General features: G+C 50.5%; 1 protein-coding gene across 2 annotated transcripts in view; it reads left to right on the top strand.

The window, feature by feature from the left end:
- The window catches only part of Wipi2 (WD repeat domain, phosphoinositide interacting 2), a 38,509-nt gene extending 25,620 nt beyond the window's left edge, over positions 1–12,889 (top strand). For both annotated transcript variants that reach the window (XM_052754178.1, XM_052754179.1), the window contains 9 exons: positions 641–737; positions 1,748–1,845; positions 2,224–2,316; positions 3,706–3,776; positions 5,588–5,695; positions 7,369–7,533; positions 8,515–8,622; positions 9,264–9,421; positions 10,057–12,889. In XM_052754178.1, coding sequence (XP_052610138.1) covers positions 641–737; positions 1,748–1,845; positions 2,224–2,316; positions 3,706–3,776; positions 5,588–5,695; positions 7,369–7,533; positions 8,515–8,622; positions 9,264–9,421; positions 10,057–10,169 — 1,011 coding nt within the window. In that variant the 3' untranslated portion in view covers positions 10,170–12,889. The remainder of the gene's footprint in view (positions 1–640; positions 738–1,747; positions 1,846–2,223; positions 2,317–3,705; positions 3,777–5,587; positions 5,696–7,368; positions 7,534–8,514; positions 8,623–9,263; positions 9,422–10,056) is intronic.
- The last annotated feature ends 912 nt before the right edge of the window (positions 12,890–13,801 follow it).

Below are 13,801 nucleotides of genomic sequence, written 5' to 3'. Positions count from 1 at the left end.
CTGCACCCAGAGGTGTACCTAGCTGGGCTTACCACGTTGCTGTTAGATTTGGGGGCGGGATGGGGGGGGAGGCGTGCATATGTAGCATAATACGTGTAGAGGTCAAAGCTTAGCCTCAGGTGTCAGTACAAGCTTTCTACCTTATTGGACTCAGGGTGTCGTGTTTGCTACCATGTACACCAGGCTAGCTTGCTAATGATCTTCTGGGAAATTCCCATCTCCACCTTCCATCTTGCTGTAATGTCACTGCCGCATCTGGGGGTCTGAACTCCTGTCCTCACACTCACACAGTAAGTGCTATTATCCACCGAGCCAGCTCCCCAGCCCTCACCATAGTTTTCTAAGCAGTTTGCCTTTATAGGTCTTGCCGCCATCACCCAAGCACGTGGTACTGAATTAAGTCACCCTGTTAGAATCCGTAGTACACTTGGTGTATGTAGTTATGGGACTGATGGAAATGACTCTAGCACCTGATTGGCAGTGGAAAGGCACCTGCACACACTTGAGCTCTGTGCACCTACCTATGTGGTGTCCTAGGAGTGGAGAGCATCTTGATACAGGAGTCAGCTCAGTTGGAACACAGCACATGCTGCCCCAGTGCTTCCTCATGCTTGGTGGTCTTTGTTCTCACTCTTTGTAGAGACTCATCGTGTGTTTGGAAGAGTCGCTCTATATACACAACATCCGGGACATGAAGGTACTTCATACCATCCGAGAGACACCCCCAAACCCTGCAGGTAAGCCATTGCTGAGAAGATCCTGAGCTTGTGAGATGGCTCGGCAGATAAAGGCACTTGTCGCCAGGACTGACTACCTCAGTTTGATTCCTGGAATCCACATTGTAGGAGAAAACCAACTCCTGCAGCTTGTCCTCTGACCTTCCATCTGCACCGTGGCATGCACATGACCAGCCACATAGATCCACATACACACAAGCAAACCAAAAATAAGTACATTTATTTTATATACACTGATGTTTTGCCTGCATGTATATCTGGGTGAGGGTGTTGAGTTCCCTGCAACTGGAGTCATAGATAGCTATGAGCTGTTATGTGGGTTCTGGGCATTGAACCCAGGTTCTCTGGAAGAGCAGTCAGTGCTCTTAACTGCTGAACCATCTCTCCAGTCTCCTACAATTTATTTTTTTTTTAAAAAGGGAGATCCTGGTTTCTTTGGGGGCCTTTTAAAGATAACTGGGCCAGTGAGATGGCTCAGCAAGTAAATGGGCACTTACTGCCAAACCTGAGGACCCGAGTGCCACTCCTAGAACACATATGGTGGAAGGAGAGGATCTACTCCTTCAGGTTGTCCTTTGACTAACATGCGCCTTGGCACATGTTGCATACATGCTTAATAAACAGATGTAATAAAGATAGCCGTAGGTGGGAGTCTCCTCTCTGGTCCACACACATGAGGCAGGTATAAAATGTGGTAGGGTAAACTGAACAACCTTCCCTCCTGGTCCAGTCCTACCGAGCCACCTTCCTAGTAGGGCTGTCTTGTGAGCGTGTAAGCTCATAGGTTGGATCAGCTTTAGCCCAGCTTACTGGTCATTCCAAACCAAAGGCCTTTCATCTCTGAGTGATCCTGGCAGACAGGGCGGCCTGGGGTGCAGAACTTGAGAGAGAGTGCAGAGAAGGTTTAGCTACTACTTTGTATTGGTTTTGTTCCAGAAATGTTAACTCCGTTCTAACACTAGAAAGCATCCTAGACTCAATATGCATTCAGTTGTCTTATGTTTCCACAGGCTTGTGTGCACTGTCAATAAACAATGACAACTGCTACTTGGCGTATCCAGGGAGTGCGACCATTGGAGAGGTGCAGGTCTTCGACACCATTAACTTGGTGAGGTCCTTGCGAGGCTCCGTCACATGTGTTTTGCTGGGAAGGCATGCAGTGCATCCTTGACCCAGCAGCATGGCTTTCCCTGGTGCTCTCCTAGGGTGGCAGAGCAGGTCTGGCTAAGCTGCCTGTGTCTTAGCAGCTCTCACACAGAGCTGAGCTCCAGGGTGTGCTTGATATTAGAACCCAGCAAATGGGTTAACTGCCCTGCTTGTTGCAGTCTGAGTAGTGTTTCCACGGCCTGCCCGACACGTGGCTGCACTACTCCTGTTGACCTTAGTAATGGTGTCCTCACAGCAGCTTCTACATGATGGCCCAGCTAGCATGGAGACAAGGCTCTTGTTGTGTAACAATCATGTTTTCTTGATTTCCCCTTTTTAGAGAGCTGCAAACATGATCCCGGCTCATGACAGTCCCTTAGCAGCCCTGGCTTTTGATGCAAGTGGGACCAAGCTTGCCACTGCTTCTGAGAAGGTATGTCTGCCGTAGCTGGGGGAAACCTGGGCCAAACCTGGGCCAATGGCCTCCACAATCCGAGTCACCAAGCAGGTTTTTATATTCCCCAATGCGCAGAAAAGCAAAACGAGCCTACTGTGAGTAGCTACCACAGTATAAGTTGTCCTCACTGTTAGCTTTCCCCCCTGCAAAAACATGCCTGTGTGGAGGACAAATGAGTTAGTGGCCAGCAAGCTCTGTCACTTCGAGCCTGTCCCACAGCCAAAGCTGCTCGTGTGATTGATAGCTAGGAAGAAGAGAGGGACTCCAGAGACTAGAGGAACTTCTAGGCCTCACCTCCTGAAGGTTCCACAACCTTCCATTAGTGCCACAGACTGGAGACCTTGAATCTGTAGCAGTGTGCCATTGTTTGACATACTGCAGGGGCCAGTGAGATGGTTCAGCAAGTGTACATGTTCATATACATACAGGTGCATGTACACACGTGGAGAAGGCCAGAGGCTGACATATGACCTGAGTTTAGTCCCTGAAACATGGTAGTGGAGAACTGACTCCTGCAGGCTGTCGTCTGGCTAATGTGCACTGTGGTGCATGCACCCACAAACATATACATATATACCCAAAAAACCTAATTACAAAACAAGAAAAAGTAAATGTTTGTGGCACAAAATAGGAAAACACTGGGCCTGGTACTGACTTAAGAAGCAGATGGGTCTCTGAATTCAGAGCCAGTCTGGTCTACAGAGTGAGTCCCAGGCCAACCAGGCACATAGTGGGACCTTGTCTCAAAAACAATGGCCAGGTATGGTGGCACACATCTTTAACCCAACACTCAAGACAGGCAGTCGGATCTCTGAGGCCACCTAGTCTGCAAATTGAGTTCCAGGACAGCCAAGGCTGTTAACACAGAGAAACCCCGTCTCAAAAAACCACACACACAGAACAACAGCAACAACAAAACCACTTCAATAGCTATAATATTTTAAAACATCACTATTTTGAAACATTGGTGGTGTCTCTTGCATATTGTTATTGCAGGTAATGGTGTGTTTAAGTCATGTTTAAATCCCAAGTATGTGTGTCTAATTATTAATGTAAGTGATTCCAGTAAGGTCTCTGAGTTGAGGTGTGGCGCTATAGTATGCTCCACGTTCGGCTCAAGGCTACTTGTGTCCAGATCAGTAGGCTGACTTCGAGCAGTGCTGTGGTGCTGAGCAAGAATAGGATGTGATGTTCTGGTCTGTGGCAGCACGGTATGTTCTACCCTAGAGCTGGAGGAGGCCAGAGCTCCCCTTCAGCCAAGTTGCCCCTAGGAACAGACGGCATGGCTCGTAGAATGATTTGAAAAAGTAGAAAGGTCAGCTAAAAGTCTGTTTTCTTCCCCCTCTTTACTCTCTATTGACCCAGGGGACTGTGATCCGTGTATTTTCCATTCCAGAGGGACAAAAGCTGTTCGAGTTCCGGAGAGGAGTGAAGAGGTGAGTACACGGGTTTCCAGGCTGGTTACAGAAGTGCCCTGTGGGTTTCAGTTCCGTTGCCTGTGGTCAAGCGAGGGAGGCTTGGAGGACACCTGGGAAGGACAGTAGCTCAGTCACAGCACACCTCCTGAACTGGTCTCGGAAGGATAGGACAGAGCACCGCAGTGAAAGCTGCTTGGCTCTTCATGTCCGTGACCCTGCCTGAAGCAGAGAGAGGCTGGGAAAACCTAGCACCAGGAGATTCAGGGTGAGGACAGCAGCCTCACCTGCTGGGCTCCTCCCTCTGTTCCTGCCCTGAGGTTCTGCCCAGCTCCCCTCCTCTGGCAGATACCTTGGGCTATTCTTAGGGGTGAGAGTTCCCTCTGTGGCCTGCCTGCCCACAGCATCGTGCATCTGTGCTTAACACTCCCTCCCTTACTGCTATGTAAGGCAGGTGCTGGAACACAGGACAGGACGGGGCTGTGGTGTCTACTGGCTCTGTTCAGGCCTTTGAGCCATCACTCTGACTGTGACAAAGCAACAGCGTGTCCCTTAGCCTCTGGATCTTACCTCCCTCCCTTGTAATGAGAACACAGTAAGGTAACTGCCTCCCCAGGGCTGCATTTTGAATTCTGAGAAGTGTTTAGGAATGCTTGGCTGTGCTCTTTAGAGGACTTGCCACTGTCTGTTGTCACCTTCCTTTTGTTGTCCCCAGAGGTAGAACAGGCGTGTCTCTTTCCAAAGCCATATCTGTAATCTAGCAGTAGGAAGACTGAGGAGGGCTGTGTAGTAAGGCTCTGTCCCAAACACTTTAGGAGGAAAGCCACAGTCCAGATGCTGCACTCCTTCAGGGACTGCATCTTTGTCTTCCTCATATCACACCTAGATGATGCTCCTGTGCTCCTGCATAGTGTCCTGTGTCCAGTGTCTACAGGAGCCTCTCTGTACCCCTACATCCTTCCTAATCATGCCATCTGTGTGTGCTGCTGAGTCAAGCCTGGATGTGGGGCCTGATTCTAGACATGGGGCCTGGCCCTCCTGGGGTAGACCTGGCATCCCTGCCCGTTGGCAGGCACTCAGACAGCAGCATCCCAGAGTGTGCCACTTGGTGCATACACTCCATCAATATGGGGATGTTGGAAACACACTGAAAGTACTAACCTACCTTGAAGGGTTAAGGGGAAATGTGTGTATTTAGGCTGTGGAATGTTGAGGGACCTCGGAGGCACTTGCTGGGGGATGCCCTAAAACAACATCAGCACTGCTGACTGACCTGCCTGGTCAGTCGCTACGGCTGTGTCTTAATCCACTGTCTTAGTATGTGTTCTGTTGCTGTCACGAGACTCCGTGACCACAGTAACTCTACTCTTTTTTTTTTGTTTTGTTTTTTAGACAGGGTTTCTCTGTGTAGCTTTGGAGCCTATCCTGGAAATCACTCTGTAGACCAGGCTGGCCTTGAAATCACAGAGATCCACCTGCCTCTGCCTCCTGAGTGCTGGGATTAAAGGCATGCACCACCATGCCCAGCTCAAATGATTGCAGTTTCAAAGCCAAGCTGGTCTGTGTACTAAGTTCCAGGCCAGCCAGGGTTACACAGTAACACTCGAGACAGAATGAATGAATGAACTCATACTGGTTTTATCACAAGCAGGTTCCTCTGTCCTGAGGAAGTGGCCAAGAAGAACAAAAGACTTCTGTAGGGCCACGTGTGTCTCCTCTGTGGCCACAGTTAGAAGTCCCTGGGAGGCACTACTGCGCCCCCACCCCCAGCTGTTGCTAGTGTGTTCTATGGTGGCAGAGCTGGGCCCTCTTTCACACCCCCTGTTCCTCAGGTGTGTGAGCATCTGCTCCCTGGCCTTCAGCATGGACGGCATGTTCCTCTCCGCATCCAGCAACACCGAAACTGTGCACATCTTCAAACTTGAGGCTGTGAGGGAAAAGTGAGTTGCAAAGACAAGCTTGTCCTTTTTTGTTTTGTTTTTCAAGGCAGAGTTTCCCTGTATAGCCCTGGCTGTCCTGGAACTCGCTCTGTAGACCAGGCTGGCCTTGAATTCAGAGATCCACCTGCTTCTACCTCATGAGTGTAGGATTAAAGGTGTGTGCCACCACTGCCCAGCTAAAAAACAAGCTTTTCTAACATGTATTTTGGGACTGGGAGGCACTGAGGATCAAACCTAGGGTCTCAGCAATGTTACAGGGATATGCTGCCACTAAGTTAGCTGGTCTCCACTTTCAAGGGTTGATAAGATAGCCAGTGGGTAAAGGTGTCAGCCTGACAACCTGAGTTCCACCCCTGGGAACCAAGTTGAAGTTGCAAGAGAAATACTCTCGTGTACATTGTCCTCTGGCCTCCACAAGCATATGTGCACGTGCACACAATAAAATCTTAAGTTAATTTAAAAATACGAAATATTAATAATTTAAAAATAAAAAGCACACAAAATTGTAAGCTGTCCACATTCAGTAGAAAAGCATGGCACAGAGCCACCCTGCTCTGTGACACCATTTTTGGGTGCAGACATAGTCTGGCTATAGAGTGGGCACGACACCACCAAGCCCAGCTTCAGCATGAGACCTCTGCTCAGAGAATGCTCTGATGTGCTAAGGTCTGAGGCCAGGAGTCAGGGTCCCAAGTTTGTCTTCTGCCCGTGTGTCCCCACTCCACGCCCTCTGTACTGGGGCCTCTGGGATCAGCCAGCTGCCGGAATAAATATCCCAGCTCTGTCCTGCCTATAGGTCATCAAGGAGATGGGTGCTTCCATCTTTTTTTTGTTTTTGTTTTTTTTTTTTTTTTTTCGAGACAGGCTTTCTCTGTGTAGCTTTGCGCCTTTCCTGGAACTCACTCTGTAGACCAGGCTGGCCTCGAACTCACAGAGATCCGCCTGCCTCTGCCTCCCAAGTGCTGGGATTAAAGGTGTGTGCCACCACCGCCCGGCGAGTGCTTCCATCTTAAACTGCAACAAATGCAAAGACTTCTTGTCCCTTCCCTCCAGCAGCCAAGAGCATCCCACTGGGGCCAGTGTTGATGGGAGCTTATGTCCCATCCAAGAGTGTTGTTAAAAGCATGCTCAAGCCGGGCGGTGGTGGCGCACGCCTTTAATCCCAGCACTCGGGAGGCAGAGCCAGGCGGATCTCTGTGAGTTCGAGGCCAGCCTGGACTACCAAGTGAGTTCCAGGAAAGGCGCAAAGCTACACAGAGAAACCCTGTCTCGAAAAACCAAAAAAAAAAAAAAAAAAGCATGCTCAAGACACACATCAAAGGACTGCACAGCAGCCAGTGAGACACCTGAGTGTGACCCCAAGGACCCGCATTGCAAAACAGGGACCTGGACTCCCACAGTAGTCCTGACCTCCATACAGTCACGCATGCACATGCTAAAGAGACATATGATGGGAACTTGAATAAGTCTGGGGTATGTGCTGCTGCTCCAGAAACATTCTCCTGGCAGTATGCTGTTGTGGCCGCAGCGACTGGGCAGGGAGAACACAGGATGCTCTGTGCTGTACACAGCTGATCTTTGTGAAGTGTGTAGGGTTGGTCAGTGGGTCTACACTGACTCTGTAGTTCTCAGTGAGGATCCAGCCTCACCTGTGTGATGGTGTGTCCTTCCAGACCTCCAGAAGAGCCCACCACCTGGACTGGCTACTTTGGGAAGGTGCTCATGGCATCTACCAGCTACCTGCCCTCACAAGTGACAGAAATGTTCAACCAGGGCAGGGCCTTTGCCACTGTCCGCCTACCATTCTGTGGCCATAAAAACATCTGCTCGTTAACCACGTGAGTACAGACTGAGCCTATGACCCCACCCTCTCCCCATGCACATCAGGGCCAGGAGCAGAGGCACGGTGCTTGTTGCCAGGTTGCAGAGGTGTGTGTGACCCTGTCCAGCCTGTCCAAGCCTAGGTTCCATCAACTACTGCCTCGAGCAGGAAGACCCCCGGGCCCGATACCTGGGTGTCCTCTGGCATTCTCACCACAGAATTTCCTTCTTTGCATTTTGCAGGGTGTTTGTGTTGATGGAATATATTAAGTCAGACAATAGGAAATAGACATTTATTTAGTGGCACCATCTAGGAGCACATGGGTCCTTCTTGTGCAGTTGGGATTGTCAGCCATGGCGCACTGGAAAGCTTGTCTGTAAGATGAGGGACAGCACAGCTCTGGCTCTGGAAATTGACAGTGTTTTCCAACTTGAATAGCTAAAAAGGCTGTAGTTCAGTGCTCTGCTAGAGCATGCACAAGCATGTTTGAAAGCTTGTGGACACGCCCACTCTCAGGCCAGGAGGTGCTCAGTGGGCATCAGCTCTGTCCTCAGCACCCACATAAGAGCCAGGTGCGGCCACATGTGCCTGTTTCCAGCACTCAGGAGGCAGAGACAAATGGGTCACTGGGACTTGCTGGCTGCCAGCCTACATTCAGTTCAGTGGACTAAAGCCCAGAGTGGTAGACCAGGACATCTCATACCCTTGCTCTTGCCCATGGGCATATATACACACAGGAAAGAGAGAGAAAGTACCCTCCCTTAGTGACAAGAGACACTGACAGCTACCCTGTTCCACCACGTGCTCTTTGGGACTCAGTGTGTACTCACACCCAGGCCACCCTTGGCCTTGCTAGCTTCACTCTGAGGACCCCAGGTACTGTCTTCATCTAATGCGCTGGCAGGTTTCTTCCTAGCCCGGCTGAGATGTAGGATTAGTCACATGCCTTTTGTGAAGAAACAAAGTCTTCCTTCTAAAATATGGCTACTTTCTTTAGAATTCAGAAGATCCCACGGTTGCTGGTAGGAGCATCAGATGGCTATTTATACATGTACAACCTGGACCCCCAGGAAGGCGGCGAGTGTGCCCTGATGCGTCAGCACAGGTGAGGCTGCTCTGCATGGCAGTCTGCAGCTGTGGGCATTGTGATAGGTCTGTGCATTCATCCCCTCAAGGCCCATATGCTGACCTGTGTTGTTGGCAAGCATCGTCTCCCCATTGAAATTCACTTTTCTGGTGCTAAGAGCCTCTATTTGCCCTTGCTGGCCACAGGATGCCATTCAGAGCCAAGAAGGAAAGGCATCTAAGTCTGTGATGGTCTGTGTGTGACGATTGGGTGAAGGTGAGGCTCAGAGTTTACAGTGAGGTGTCTTCACAGGAGCCTGCCACCCCACCTCAGGATGCAAGTGGGGAATTTGCAGTTGGTGATTGAGATGTGTGTGACTTTACTAGACTTCCTGTGTTAAAGTCACTGTGTGGAAATCCCAGGGAGCAGATTCTTGGTGTTGGTGACAGTATTCTGTCTCCTTGGCTAGCACCTCAGGCCCCAGGATGTGCTATACATACTATGTCCATCTGTCCTTCTAGAAAAACTTGTTTGAGATGAGTCCTACTCCGCAGCCATGGCTGGCCTCAGACTAAGGGGAATCCTCCTGCCTCAACCTCCCAAGTGCTGGAATTTTGAGAATGAGCTACCATACCTGGCTTGAAACAGTGAGTCTGACCTTGTTTATTTCCTCTCTCTAGACTCGATGGCAGTATGGAGACGACCAGTGAAATTGTAGACTCTGCATCTCATGACTGCCCCTTAGTAACACAGACGTATGGCGCGGCAGGTGCCAAAGGTGCCTATGTGCCCTCATCCCCAACGAGACTTGGTAAAGGGCAGGATGCCAACTTAGAAGGTAATTCTTCATCTGTGTTGTCCCTGAGTGACCACTTCCCACTGAGCTATGGGACAGAGCTTCCTCCCAAGGCTTGTGAAAGTGAATTTATAGTCTTCATTTTGGGAGGAAGAGGCAGTCATTGTAGCCAGTGACTCTGGCTGTGTGTGAGCCCACCCAGCCTACCACCTTCATGCATCATGGACAAAGGCCACTGATGGCTGACATCTGAGGTCACTCAGGCGTGGCCCTCCCCATCCATGTGGCTGACTTCCCTAAACTCAAGGGGTTTGCTTGCAAGAGAGGTTGTGCTAGCCCCCATGTTGTGAAGCATCCTTTCAGCCATAACACATGACCTGTGTCTCCAGCTAAAGTCCCTTAAAGTCTCCTTGGTCACTCGTAAGAGAGCAGCCTATCTATTCAGTTACCACTGTTTACAGGGCTTGTGCTGTGCTGGTGCATGCTAGGAAATGGGTGACATCATTTGGCTCTGCCTGAGGCTGTAGAGGCCTCACTCTAATGACCACATTGGGAAGGTCTTAGTGTGGCCATAACTCATAACTGAGTGCCATCTCCTGGATGCAGCCTATCCTTGGTGCCACAGGATCAATCACTGGGCCCAGTTCTGTGAGGATAGCACTCTTATCTCTTTGCAGCCTACACAGATGACCTGGGTGCCGTGGGGGGCGCATGCCTGGAGGATGAAGCCAGTGCCCTGCGCCTAGATGAAGACAGCGAACATCCTCCCATGATTCTCCGGACTGACTGATCCGGACCTGTGAACTCTGGCCCAGGAACAGACCCCTGGCCTGGCAGAGGACTTGTGCATTGCTGCTATGAACTTTGACCTGAATTGAGGGAGAGGATGGCAGAGACTGTAAAGCAAAGAGATTGTAGTTATAGCCTATCCATACTGTTGAGAAAATACACTGTTTTCACTTCAGCGACTTTAATCCTGCTTATGAAGTTTAGCTTTTTATTTTCTCTCACTCTTTATTTTATTTTATTTTATTTTTGCCAAAATTAACTGTTTGGTGAAGTCTGTGGTCTCCTTGCTTTGCATGCGTGACGTGCCAAGCCAGCGTAGGAGAGCGAGTGGTCACTCCATAGCAGACCACAGTTGTCAGGTCTCATGGCAGGGCAGGGATGAAGAGAGCTCTGTGCGCAGTGATTCTGCAGGGACAGGGCCCATCCGCCCACTGAGACAGCCAGGGTACCAGTGGACAGTGGCCGCCGTCAGGAGTCCTCTTGCCCTGTAGCCCCACCTGGACCATTTCCCCCAACTTATTATACTCTTTCCAGAGTGGAGCATTCTGAGACTAGCTTCCTCCAGGGGAGGGGGGGGCTGTTGTTTGGGGTCTTGTTCTCCGTGGGGATCTTGAGGGAGAGGCAGTTTCTGCTCTGTGCCTTCTCTTCTGGCTGGTGAACTTGGCAATGCGCCAGAGCAGCCTGAAGCCAAGGAAGGCAGTCTCGTCTGTGTCATTAAATGCTCTGTCTCCTACTGTCCCCATCCGACAACTGTGACTTGGTTTTTTTGTTGTTGTTTTTAGAGGAGAGTCTAGCTGCTCCCATGCCCAAAAAGCACAAAGGTGTAAGATGCTACATCAGACATCAGGCATCAGTCTGCTGACCTGATCTGTCTGCCAGAGGCTCCCTCCAGTCTCCAGAGTTAGCAGCAGCAGCAACAGGTAGCGAGACCTCAAGGAGACGGCTCCCTCCCCGGGGTGACCCTCCCCAGGGTGACGTGCCTTTTCTATCTTGGTCTTGAAGTGTGCAGGAAAGTGACGTCAGGTTTCAGGACTGCACTCACTTCTGTTTGCTTTTGACTTTTTGGTGGCTTTGGGGGAAGTACAGATTCACATTATAGCCCAGGCTGCCCTGGAACTCACTATATAGCCTGTGCTGGCCTCAAACTTAGAGCGTTCCCCCTGCCTCAACTTCCTGAGAGCTGGGATTACAGGTACCACTGTGCCTAGCTCCTTTCTCAGCTCTACAGAATGAAAAGTTCAGGTCCTCAAATCTGCATTCTAAACACAGACCCTAGTGGTGGAGTTATGAATGTGTGGGATGTTGCTTCTTCATGAACATGGCTTTAGGTCTGAGCAGGGAATGAGGAGGATAATGTCAGGGTACCAGCTTCTGCCAGCCTGCTCAGGCTTCTAGACAGGAGGGGCTGTAGGGAGCTGTCTTAAGTTTAGTCTGCTTAAGTCTGGTAGAGTGTTTCTACAGAGTGCCAGTGGCTAGACATACCTGCTGATGTCTCCTCTTGCTGTTCCCACGGTGGCTAATCACATGGGTGGGGTACAAGGGGTGCCCACAGCTAGATCTGGCTGCTGGCTGCGCCTGTGCCCTGAAGCATCTCAGTAGCCGAACTATGTACATTTTATAAGGCAGGGATGGAGCTGGGGGTACAGAACTTTAAACTGTGTATGACTGTCCTGGACCTTGATAACATGGGACCCCAGCCCTGTGGTCTGCCACAGTGGGTGCTTCTCTTGGAGAATGAAATGGGCCTTTGCAAGACCAGGCACAGGCAGGGAGTACCGACCAGAAGAGCCTGGGAAGTGCACAGGGTTGACTGGGAGCTGGGGTTTCCTGGAACCAAAGAGTGAATGTCTGGATTCAAGTGTGACTTGTGTGCTGACCCTGGACTTGAATACTGTGTGGGTTTGGGGCTCAGCTCCATCTGCTGAGATTTCTTCTCTCTTGGAAGTTAGTGTTCCAAAAACATGTTTGGGCCCAGTTTCCTCACTTGAAAATTTGGTCAGAAAAGGTAGCTTCCAGTGTCCAGGGCTCTCTGCCCTCACTCCATGGTCTTGCCAGGCTGAACAGACTCAGTCAGTCTCTGCTGACCTTTGAGAGGTCTGCACACCACCTGCAGGCCTTGGTTTGGAGGGAGGGAGGAGAGAGTAGCTCTCTGAGGTGGGCACTCATTGTTGGGACTCACCACTGGTAGAGCCGATTGAGGGGCTGAATCAATAGAACACACACTCGAGTGATTGCTGACCCCCAGGCCTCACACTAATGGTCATTTTTAAATTTTTAATTTTCCAAAGTTAAGAGAAAATTTTGGAATCAGGTGTGGCACGCACCTGTAATCCCAACAGTCAGAGTGAGACAGGAGGATTGCTGTAAGTTTGAGGCCAGCCTAGACTATATAGTTCTGGGCAAGCCTGGCCTACAGAGTGAGAACTGTCTCAAAAAACCAAAGGATGACAACTTAAAAAAAAAAATGGGGAATGAGAGTTTAAAACTCTAAAATTTTTAAGATTTGTGTGGATTGGGACCAAAGCTTTTGTATTTTCTAAAACAATGGAGTCCCTTGTCCTGCCTCCACTAATGGTGTGAACTAGGGCCAGGTCTCGGGGCCTCGGGCTGGACTGTACAAGAAGAACCCTACCTCACAGGGCTGTTGTGAGGTGTGTGAGGGAGCCCCAGCACAGGGCCTGGCCAGCAATGGACTCCAATAAACACTAAAACTGAAACATCTCACAGAGTAAGGTGCATGGTTTTTGTTCCGCTCTGCTCTGCCTGCCCGCAAAGCTAGGTGGAAGGTGGAAACACAAGTGTTGCATGGGATGATGTGTGTGGACATCTGCCCTGTCCTGTCTTGCCTCCTTAGTACCAAGTATAAAGGGAGAGTTGGTATAGAGTCTGTTTTGGGGGTTGGTGGTGTAGAGACACCCCCCTCCCCGCCTCCCCCCCCCCCCCCCCCCCCCCCCCCCCGGGCATCAGGCATGGACCATGCCCTGCAGGGGCCCCGGGGCTGCCATCCCCCTGCAGCAAATGCCCTGCCCAGACAGGTAGAGCTCCCTCTACCTGGAGCTGCCCAGTTCTGCCCCTCTTGGAGACCTTGGAGCTTTGAGGCTGCAGTCCCTGCCAAGTCAGGCTTAGTAACTCCATTCTCACAGTTTGACTTGGAGACAAGACTCGACAGCAGGTGGGCTGCTTGGAAAAGACTAGAATATTTTGGTCACAGCTCAGCTGAGACGAGAAATGTATTCCTTGCTCAACTCCAATATTCGTGGTTCTTTTTGTTCTGTCTTTGAGATGATCTTACGATTTAGCCCAGGCTGCACTCGGACCAAGATCACCCTGCCTCTACCTCCCATGTTCCGAGGTTATGGGCACAAGCCAGCACATCTAACTCAGCCATGCTTTTTATCATGATGTTGACATCAAGATGCATGGTTCTCCTGCCCCCTGCCCCCAGTCTTTGTAGCTTCTGCCCTCTGCATGCTGGGAATTACCAGATCACTTGTTCTGAACATCTGGTTCCTATCCCATGGTGTCCCAGGTGTGAGGAGGGCTGGTCCAAGCCGGCGGTGGCCTGTGTGGGAAGTCTCCTGGGGGATGAAGCTCGTTGGAAATGCACACTGATAGCTGCTTGCCAAGCACATG

This window comes from Peromyscus californicus, unplaced genomic scaffold, assembly GCF_007827085.1.
Source record: "Peromyscus californicus insignis strain IS unplaced genomic scaffold, ASM782708v3 Scaffold_2__1_contigs__length_46816999, whole genome shotgun sequence".
Classification (NCBI taxonomy): Eukaryota; Metazoa; Chordata; class Mammalia; order Rodentia; family Cricetidae; genus Peromyscus; species Peromyscus californicus.
The sequence above is the reverse complement of the archived record's forward strand: the minus strand, read 5'-3'. Positions and strand labels throughout refer to the sequence as shown.